The sequence below is a fragment of the Dromaius novaehollandiae genome, chromosome 5 (genome assembly GCF_036370855.1).
Source record: "Dromaius novaehollandiae isolate bDroNov1 chromosome 5, bDroNov1.hap1, whole genome shotgun sequence".
NCBI classification, from domain to species: domain Eukaryota; kingdom Metazoa; phylum Chordata; class Aves; order Casuariiformes; family Dromaiidae; genus Dromaius; species Dromaius novaehollandiae.
In genome coordinates, this window is record NC_088102.1 from 13,241,965 (window position 1) to 13,252,847 (window position 10,883).

The 10,883-nt window shown below is 40.2% G+C and overlaps 1 protein-coding gene across 3 annotated transcripts; it reads left to right on the forward strand.

Moving 5' to 3' along the window:
* Window positions 1-1,791: 1,791 nt before the first annotated feature.
* Window positions 1,792-10,160, forward strand: LOC112989941 (uncharacterized). Of its 3 annotated transcripts, XM_026111373.2 has the most exons (5): window positions 1,792-4,244; window positions 5,955-6,025; window positions 6,640-6,693; window positions 8,304-8,363; window positions 8,606-10,160. In XM_026111373.2, exons 2-5 carry the CDS (start codon window positions 5,969-5,971, stop codon window positions 9,143-9,145), a joined length of 711 nt encoding a protein of 236 aa, XP_025967158.1. In that variant the 5' UTR covers window positions 1,792-4,244; window positions 5,955-5,968; the 3' UTR covers window positions 9,146-10,160. The 3 variants fall into 3 exon arrangements, 2 of the variants coding, with proteins under 2 accessions (XP_025967158.1, XP_025967157.1); XR_010389316.1 differs by lacking the exon at window positions 1,792-4,244 and having other exon boundaries at window positions 5,892-6,025; window positions 8,304-8,367; XM_026111372.2 differs by lacking the exon at window positions 1,792-4,244 and having other exon boundaries at window positions 5,892-6,025.
* Window positions 10,161-10,883: the final 723 nt, after the last annotated feature.

The window sequence follows — 10,883 nt, forward strand, 5'->3', positions numbered from 1 at the left end:
ACGATGCTCTTGATTTGAATAATTAGGCCCTTTAAACAGCCCAGTATTCTGTTAGTGCTTTACAATACGAGTACACTGTCCAAGAATATATCACTATTTCATTTTTTTCTTACTAATTTAAGGCTGATTCTAAATGATATCGTTGGGTTGCCTTTCTAGATTAGGAAATACCTTCTGTATATTTTTCTATAATAGCCTTTAAAACAGCAAAATCTTTTTTTTCTGAGGAGATGTCTTTCCAAATACTGGCTGTTTCTCTAGTTTTTCCTGAAGCCATATTTAAAGCACTGTTAACAAACTTATATTGTAAAGTAGAACATATATAAAAAGATCCATAGAGCGATTTCTGAAATGACAATTGTGATAGTCTTTCCTGCAAAATATCACTGAGATTATGCTCTACTTTCCTAAAAAGCTTTCCAGCATTCTTGCTTTGATTTTGCTGGCCCTGAAGGCAGACAGTATGGTCAGCTGTAAGTCTGCAGGAAAACTTCCATGCCAATATCTCAGTGATTCTTTTGGTAGGAAATGGACATGACAACATAGAACTCACCTAAATTACTTAGACTCATTTTATTTTAGTTTTTAGATGCTTATTGTGGTTACTCAAAAGACAGCTCACTCAGACTGCAGTATGGATTTCATTAAAAGTAAATATAACAAAGGAATTAAGCCTTTACTGACACAGAAAATGCCAGCAGCAGTGGCTTTGGGAGATGTTTTCCAGTTAGAAGATCAACAGCTCATTCTTACACCTGGAAGCTCAGTCCTTCCAGCTATGGAATCCCACAGGGATGTTTATATGAAACCTGTAAATTATTTTAAAACACCAATGGAAACAACCGGTAAGGAGAAAACTGCTTCTCCAACAAAATTAGCAAAATCATGCAAGCTATCTCAGAAATCTAGAATTACTGCAGAGGCTGTACAGCCACAGATACCTGAATATTCCTCACTCATGGCTATTGAGCCTTCAAGACCTATGGGATTTCTGGAGAACTCTGTGAGGGCTGCTATGCAACAACCCATGCTGCCCAAGAGAGGTGGTGACATAGCCATGTGTAAACAAAGAGCAAACATTCCCAATTTTAGAATGCACTAAAGGGAAAAAAACCTTCACATGACCTAAATGTAGGTGTGATTGTACATTACTTGTAATAATATCCCCAATACTATGTGCTGTGATTAATATACTGCAAAATTTCTGAGGTTATCCAAAGTATAACATTCCTCTGTGCAATGTTGGAGGTTGTATAGTAGAATTAAGGTTTTAAAATCACAATTGCTTTTGCAAGGACTGGGTCCTACTAATTTATGAAATCCCATTGTAGATCTATGCTGAATTATACACACAGGGAACTACAACTAAAGGCCTTGTTAAGTTTAGATGACTAAAGAAGGACAAAGTCCATCTCACTGTCCCAGCTATTGGTCTTTTTCTCAGGAGCTGAACAGAGGTGCTCATTGATGGGACTGGAAAGGCAAGGCTGCTGGGAATAGCAATTCCCTTCTTCAGTCTTCTAGTTTTTTTTTTTTTTTTTTTCCTAGGGAAACAGCACAGGTTCAGCTGGGTATGGAAACACTTTTTTTTTTTTTTTTTTTTTTTTTTGGTATTAAAAATAAAATAGCAGATGTGGTTGTGGTGTATCTATGACTGGGATATTTCAGTTGCCTTTTCTTCCAGGTTGTCACTGAGGCATTTGAAGCTATAAAGGTAGAATTGTGTGTTGACTGCGGCTTGTTTTCTCCAGGTTCTTCAGTGGATGAGCTAGAAGGTTTGCCAAGCTAATCCCTTCTGGAGTGAATAACTTAAATGTATTAGCTATATGTATGTGTAGTTACAATACTAGTTTTGCTCAGGGCTTTGCTGAGGCAGACTTGGAAGTGAAGCATCAAGGAACTGGGAAATACACCTTTTAACCCACTGCAATTCTATTCATGTGGTCATATAAGGTATCTAACACTTGAGTGCCATGGGAGAAGGTGAGATAGGAAGGACATTTTTCTACACTGATCAAATTGAGTGGGAATGTACAGGGGCCATTTGTAGAGCAAATGCATGTTACTATCATGTAACTGGATTTTTGGAAATGGATCCTGCACATTCACACTCTGATCACCTTCCTTGCCTCCTCAGTATCCTAATTACAGTCTTGTACATAAGCAGGTGGCTGAGAGACCTGAGCCAGCCAAAATACCATCCTCGCTTTTATGCTTAAAGTTTCCTAGCAGTTGTTTGCTCTGAAGCCAAGCTCCTTAGTTATAAAAAAATAGGCTCCCACAGTTACCGGCTGTGTAGAAATGCTGTCAGCAAAATACTACAAAAGTGGTCCTGCAGTGTAAAGTCAAACTGTACTTTAAAAGAGTAACCATTAAATACACAAGGAACAGTTGGCTTTGCATTGTATTTCAGCACCGGATGATCACCATGTGCTCCTGTAAAATGAAAAACTTGTCTCTGGCCATTTCACTCTGAACATGAATGATGTTTCACAGCTTCACTCCATAGAAATGCATATGAAGTAAAGGATAAAGCCAATTACTATTATGTAAAACTGCAGTAAACTGTACTTTTTAATCTGTTGTTTGCAGTTTGATTTTAACAGGAAGTTAAGAGTCTAAAGTTTTCTACATTGCCCATAGGAACACTCATGAAGTATGAGATGAGACCTTCCAGTTTTTGTAGTATCCTGTTTCTAGCTTTCCACAACACTATCATGCTTGACTTAAATGTTTTCCTTTTGATTAGAATGTCACAGTGGATTGACCAAAATTCCCCTGCTTTTATAATCATATGCCTTCATACTGTGGTGTAGAAACCACAGGAGCAATCCCTGTGCCTTCCCTCAGAGGTTTAACCCTGGCAGCTCCTGGTGCATTCATTAGGTGTCACTGACTACCCCATAGCTGGACTAGGATGTTTTGTATGGTAGGTCATCCAAATTTATAAAAAAATTTATCAGTTTCAGAGCTTTATATTATGAGGTAAGAAATACTTGAGAGCTGTAGAGGTAGACGTGTCACTCAAGAACCCTGTAACTGTTTCAAGCTTGCATTTATTTTCCTTCAGGTGAAAGAATTATACTTTTTACAGAGGAGGTATTCTAGGTTCCTCACCATGGAGACTGACTATGCTACACCCAACTCCTTTGCCAGCATTAATAGTCAAGATCTTCCTAGCTCTTTTTGCTCTGAGGGAGCTGGAGTTTTCACACTTTTCATCCAGAGCTGCAGGGAAAAAGGGTTAACATTTTTGCCAGAAGGGCCACTGCAGTGGATGGTGAGTGCAGCACAGCAGCTGTGAGATGTGACTCATTTTCTGGTAGATGCACAGTAAGCTCGTTTAAGAGGAAGGAGATTTCCTAGTTGCTTGGGTACATTGCACGTCATGTATCAAGTTGTGTAGGAGAGTCCCGTTGTGCGCCTGTGCGTGTTCAGACTCTTTTCCTATTGGCAGGGCCAAGGATCTTGGCATGTGGATCATATCTCTGTCTGATTGAGATGAAGTGTATCCACCAGAAAATTTTCCTGGTGTTTAATCTGGGAGGTGTCTTCAGAGCGCATCTAATGCATGGGTCATACCCGAAATGCTTCTCACTCATACTGCACCAGCTAGGTACAACAGAAAGTTGGAAAGTTGTCTTGACAATTGCATTATGTGTGTGCTTTGGAAATCAGAAACACAAAGTCTTCCGCAGTGATCTATTGTCTAACTCTACTTATACTGCATGACCCAACACCAATCGGTGCTGGCAACAGTTTAGCTGTTACCATAGCTGGAACAGAGTCCTTTCTTGTGAGCCTTGGTCTCAACCTTATACTCACAATTTCACCTGTAATCCCACCCAAACTAACAATGAATCTCCAGTTTCCCCAGTAATCCATGTGCTTGGATTAAGGCCCATGTGCACTCATTCAAATCAGCTGGCACTGCAGGCACCAGCGCAGCATCTCTCAGATCTCACTTCAGTGGTGAGAGGATCTGGGGAATGTTGTATGAGTTTTTTGACTAGTTTCTGTTTTGTTGTGAAAGTAGCTGAAGAAGCCAAAGAGAGGAAGTAACTGTCACGGTGTCTGGGAAGAAGAGAGGCATGGACAGTGTGGTGCAGCTCTGCTGGTGGGAGAAGCGAAGTGGAAGGCTGCCAGTGTTTGTGAGCTACTCCTGGTGCAGCTGCTCTTACTCTGAACTCTCTAGGGCTTCCTCCCTGCACCTTTCAGAGCGACAACCAGCCGCTGGTGCCAGGGTGAGAATCACTCATTTTGCTGAGACTTCTCTATTCGTTTGCAAATTAATCTAAAATAATAGTATAATCTTTCTGCAGGAAGATGCAAGAGAGGTAGGTATTAAAGAAGGAAATAGTGGGAAGAACAGGAATTTGCTTTGAAAAAGTAAAAACATAGCTTCTAATTGTTTTCTGAAAAGGGGGGGTAAGAGGAATAGTGAAGTAGCCTTCAGTGGCAGAATTGCCATGTGTTTGCTAGGATATGTGTCTTTAAGAGGTTAAACCAGTTCTCATGTAAATCTGAAAAAATACTATTCCTTGTATTTAAAAATAGCAAAACTGTCATTCTTTTCCTTAGCAAGTGCTAATAAGGAAGGTTGACAGCATGTAATGTGTCCTTTAAATCACATGTGACGGATTGTAAGTAATTAAGAGACATGCTTAGAAAACAATGTGTGTCAAACCCAAACTAGCAATCCAAAAGGTGGCAGATCGTTTACCACAGCAAATGGAAGGAGGAAACATCTTTGAATATCTAAACTGCTTCTGGAGAGGAAAAATATTTTTCCCCGGGTCTTACTTGGGAAAGTATCTAAAATGTTTATTTTGATGATTGTGATCAATTTCTGTGAGAAAAAGTTCTAGAAAAGGTGAAAGGGGTGGGAAGGTGAGTGAGGTACCAGCAGCAGCAGGGAGACTGACCATTTTCTGTCAGCCTGGAGGTTGGGTGAGTGAAACAGGGCTACAGGAAACTAATCTGTGAGAGCAGGGGCAGAGTGATGCAGCCCTGGCCACCAGGCCTTGCAAATTTAACTATGAATATGTGCGAGTGTATGCATGTGTACACGCATACATATTTCTGTACAGATACATATAGGCACTTAAAGAAATGTAATGATTATACTGCTCAAACTACCATGGTATTTTCTGTGCATTTCTGCTACAGACTTTTCCACACAACCTGCCCTTCTGGAGGGATTGTGAAAAGTAGCTTGGGGCCTTCAGCAGCGGCACAAAGAGCTTTCATGGGGAGACTTCGCTCTCCTTTTCCTTGCTTCACTTCCATCTTTTGGGGAAAAAAACCAAAAGTTTCCATTCTCAGGGAGGTGATTGGGAGCTGCGAGGGTGGGGGTGGAGGTGGGGCAGGCGGCAGCCAGCGCCTATAAAGGTGGAGGAGGCCGAGGCCCCAGGAGCAGGATGGCCTCGGCGGCGAAGAGGCTGCGGCGCAGGAAGCGGTGTGGGGCTGGGCAGCCCATGGAGGGTACGGGGAGAAGGAGCCCCGCTGGGAGGAGCGTGGGGCTGACGCCGGGGTGGGTGGCCTTGGGTGAAGGGCTGACTCTGGAGGTGGCTTTGTGTTTTCCTGTCTGAAGTCCAGGCTACTTTGACATCTTGAGTATGAATATCTCTTTGAGGCTTCAGAAATCTTGTAGTGCCTTAAAAAAGAAATACTTTACAGAATGTACATTGTTTTTAAATATGTATTTCTTTCTCATACTGCATGAATGACCATGAATTGAGTCATTGTCATGGTAGGAGATGGTGGCTTTTTTTTTTTTTTTTTTTTTTTTTTTTTTTTGCTTTTGAACAGAAGCTGTTTTTAATTAGTAGCTTAATACAGACTTTGTGGAGGATTAACAAACCTTTCTAATATAAAGGGAGCTTCCATGTCTGGCTGATTTATCCATTAGAACAACTTCTCTAATGTGCTTTCCTACCCTCTTCCCATTTTAGTAGATGCTCAGGAAATGGAGGATTCTGTTAAAAGTACAGACTGCATAGAAAAACTGGCACATAAATACATGGTAACTTTTTCTTTCCTAATTGCTGCTGCTTTATCTCCATATTGAAGTGCAGTTTAGAAAGGGTTACTTGGTTTATTATTAGCAAACTGTGGTGGAAAATGAGGGCATGAAGAACACATGTGAATAAACTGATTCAAATGATATCACCTGCAAAGAAATAAAAGGGAAGGGAGAAGGCCAATCTATTCCTGTCCTACCACCTGTAGAATAAAGGGCTTTTTGTTTGTAAGATCTCTATAGCAAGATGTTCAGAAAACAGGCTGTAGCTTTAATGATTTACCTGCTGTTATGTTTCTGAGACATACAATTTAAAAAAAAATTCAAAATACATTTTTGCAAAGCTGTTTTCAAAGCTGGAATAACTGTTCCTAGTAAATGCAGTAGATGTTCTGAACAGCTTTCCCTATACTTTGGGGGGGGGGGGAGGGGGGTTGTTCTTTATTCTTTCCTAACTGGCACCACAAATAAGGTATTTAAAAAGACTTACCTGCTTCAGGTGATGAAAACCTGGAAAAATATATCATTGTCAGTTTGCTCTAGAACATCAGCATCAGTCTAAAGCCGTGGTAACTTCTAGTTTCAGATTAGTATTTCTTTCCCTTCTTCCTCTCCAGCAAAAGTGCATAGTGGAGTCAAGTACGGAGTCTGAATCTGAGTCCAACACTGAGGTAAGGCCTGATGCCCTGACCCATTTTACGATGGTGATAAAATTCTCTTATCTCTGACAAGTATTTCAAGACTTCCTGTAGTCTCTGTAGGGAGAGTCAAAGATGTGTTCAGGGTGGTTTGTGTTGTGTGTTTTTTTTTTTTTTTTTTTTTTTTGTGCCTGTATAAGTGTGGGGGACTGGAGGGACTCCCCTTTGTATCCATCACACTCTTCTTTACAGAGTTTAGCAAAGCTGCTTTTGGGAGGATGAGGACAGGAAAGTACCAATGCTTCAGATAGCAAAGCAGTGCTACATTTGACTAAAAAGTACTTAAAGCTGAACTAGGTTGTCTCTGAGAAGGTGGTTAACTTTTAGCAGTTAGGCTCTAGTGCAGCTGGATTTCTACAATACTGAATGGATAACCTCTGCCGCCTTTTTCTCCACCAGAAGCAGGCACAGTAATGATTTGCAGCTGTCAGCTTGTTCTCTGAACAGCTGAGGTGGCTCCTTTGTAAAGGAGCAATTACTTTGCACTGAATGTTTCTTGTGTGACTGCTTTGCACCTGTGGTTTGCTTTTAAAATGGCATCCTTACCTGCAGGGCTTCTGGTGGGTGCTTGTGTGTGTGTTTAATGTGTTTTGTTCTTTAAATAGAGCTAGACTATAAGCATTATTTTAGAAATGTGCAGTTATCAAACAAGTTATAAAGAACTTTCTTCATCAAGTTATCTGGGTCTGGATGGGTCCATATTTAAGCACAGGAAAGAAGCCTGAAACCTCAGTTGTAATACAACACTGATATACTGATTCTGATACAAAGGACTTAGTTTGACTGTGTTAAGTTACAGAGCTTTCCCAACGGTGGCAAGTGTTCTTAATCTTGCTAATAAGGAAGATACAAGATTTGAAATTCTTTAGCTTGCTTTCTCCATTCTTACTTGTAGCTAAGTTCTAGTGAAGCTGATCTATGTTTGCCGCCTCCTATGTGTATCATGCAGAGGCAGGAAATAGGACAGAATGCAACTAAGTAACTGTTGCGGACTCTGATTTTGCTGTTGTTTTTGAGTACTTTGTATATGTTTTTGTACCTGGACACTTAAACTGAGCTTCTAGAAATATCACTGGTAGGCATTATGCCAAGAACAAATACAGGGCTGGCCAGGGCCTCAAATGCTACTCCTATGCATATAGCATCTGTGTTGACCTACGTCACTCCTCTTGGGAGTTCGAGTAGTCAAGAAAGTACTTAATGAAGGTGCATTTCAGAATATCCCTATATAAAAGAACAAAAGGTGACTTAATTTAGAGGAAAGCTCTTTAACCTCTAAATTATATCATCTCTACTGTTAATTGATTTCTCTGGTTATTGGGTATACAAATACTTATCAGTCTCTTCATAGCATTCATAGTGTTGGAAGATTTACCACAGCTGCTCTTACTCCCTGTATTCTAGGTTAATTTCTTACAAGACCCTAAAAGTTAGACTGCCTGATGCACATTTCTGCCATCTTTTAGCAAGGGAACAATCTGTCTTTTTCTTCTCCAGGACCTTGTAGACTCTGGTTTTACTTAAAATGATTAGTAATTCACAGGAAGATATGTTATAAGCTTACCTGAACTTTTCTTGAATAGGTCTTGCCTAGCCCAGTTGCTGGAGGACTCAAGAAAGCAAGGAATGCAAAGGGACAGCAAGTAGGTTTGTAACTTCAGCCATTATTTAGCAGCCTGGTTCTCAGTTTACCCACTCTGTATTTTAACTTTCGGATGGCATATGTGGATAAATACAAAGTGGGTGTGTGTGGATAAACAGAACTTAAATAGTAAGTCTATCTTACTACATCTTAAAAAGAGTGGGCTTTAGTCTTATTATATGTTCTCTTGTATTATTCTTTAGACACACAAGCATCCATACTATTTAGAGACCTTTATTTTAGTTTTTAGATCCTTATGATGGTGATTCAGAAGATGCATCCATTCACTCTGACTGCAGCTTGAATTCTTCAAATAGTGTAGTCACACCACAGGTGAACAGTACTCCAAAAGCCGTGGCTTTGGAGGATGCCGGTCCTTCAGAAGATGGAGCACTTTTCTCTAAACCTTCAAACTGGTGCTGCCCAGAAATGAAGATCAGTGAAATTCATGCCCAGAGAGTAAATGACTGCAAAGCACCCCTGGAATTTCCTAGCCAAGAGAATGATTTCCCAAGAAACTTGTTGCAACCATCTGAACTGACTAGAGGCACAGAAGCACTTACCTCCATGTGGCTGACACCAGACCCTTCCTTACTGATGAGCATTAATCCTTCAGCCTGTGCAGATTTGCTTGCAAGTCCTGACACCAGTGCTCCACAGCCCATGCTAGCAGATGACTGTGACACCACGATGTGCAAAGAGCCACTAATTAAAAGAAAACAAGGGCTTCCTGTTTCAGAGGGTGCTGGTGAGAAACAAAGAAAGAAATTGCGTGCAACCTAATCTGAGGTACGAATAAACTAGAACAGGCAATACCATTCTAAAGAGTGAACTGGTTATAGCTCTTCTTTTGCAGACAATACCTGAGCTAGTTTACTTAAAGCTTATTCATGTCTGATACAAATGCAGCTGTGCTGCTTACTGCAGGCTTTGAGGTCCATCTGAAGAGACGGACTCAACTACAAACAAGCTTTGAGTGGTGATTTTAAGTGGAAAACCAGCTAAGGTGTGTCCTCAGAGCCATAGCTAAGCTTTGTGCCTGAGCGCTACTTTGATGCCTATGCTTTATGAAGCACCAGATTCCTGTACGTAGTGCCTGGTGACACCTGTTTTATTTTGGTATAATTTCAACAGGTATTACTCAGAAGGGTGTGCTGGGAAGAATGATTGAATGGCTGCAATTAACTTTCCATAGTTAGAGATTTCTTTTTTACTGTGTATTTTCTGAAGCTTACCACTCACCTGCTTCAGTCCAGTGATTTGTTCTTCATTTATCTGACAGGCACAAAGTAGCTGTATGATGAATGACCCTAAAGATCTGACTACTGACAATTGAACTGCATTGTTGGAACTAGGGTAATCTAGCTTTCTTCCCCTGCCCTTAAACACTTGTGCTATTAACAAATCTGTTCTTGCAAAGTATATATTCTCAGTATTATCTACCCATTTGGGATTTATATTGTAATATCTAATGCATTAGCTCAAGGCGTTCACTTTCCTTAACGAACAACTGCTTAAGAGCTGTGGAAGTGAGGCACACTGATGGAAGACCAGTTAGTCAACAAAAATAGTGTCTCTGATCCTCCTCCTCCTCTATTGTAAGAGATCATTAAGTTCACCATACAGCTGAGGTAGTCTCCTACATGTGAAAGGGGAACTACTATTTACAAAAGTAAAATGATTGTCTGGAATGGATTTGTTTAGCCATGGGCTCTGTATGACTTGTAGAGATATGTAATTTTCTTTTTTATACTAATAAAGGTGGCAGTACTATTTAACTCCTAGCTTATACTAACAACATCTGTGTATTTGTTTCATTACAGAAACTTTGCTCTTCTCCTTTATTGCCAAATTGAGAACCAGACAGCTCTTAATCAACTTGGAAACTAAGTAGTTAATGTTAAGTTGGTGCTAGTGTTCAGCCTTACTATGCAAGGGGAACACCACCTTCAACTCCTGGAAGACAGTTGTGAGGTTCATTGCATAAGAACCCTTGTAATTGTACACGTTGTGCGAGTAGATCACAGCTCTTCCTAGAATTAAGACATGTATTAACAATATAATTAAGCTTTGAAAATACTGCATTACAATACAGCCAAGCCCTTCAGCCTCCTATCAAGGAAGTTGCACCATTTTAAGTTTTAGCTACCTGCTGAATGGAATGGCCTTTTACCACCTCATCTGAGATGAAATAAAACTGAACTGCTCACCCTCAGAAACAGCAGCCAAGGAGAATCCTGAATTCATCTAGTTGAGTTTTTAAATCAGTTTTGTTATTCTATATAAAGTAAACAGTGTAGCAGAAAAAATAATATAGGAAAAATTCAGGAGAGAAGTAAAAGGGTAAGTCACAGGGGACAGCATTTACTCAGAGTCCTGCTTATTCAGTATGTGAATCTAACTCTTGACTAATGTTTGAACTGAAAATACAATTTTCAGTAATTTAGGCCTAATGTACTAACATACAAGGAGCTGAATATAGTTTGGGAAGCTCTAGGCCCCCCCCGGCATATTTGAGACA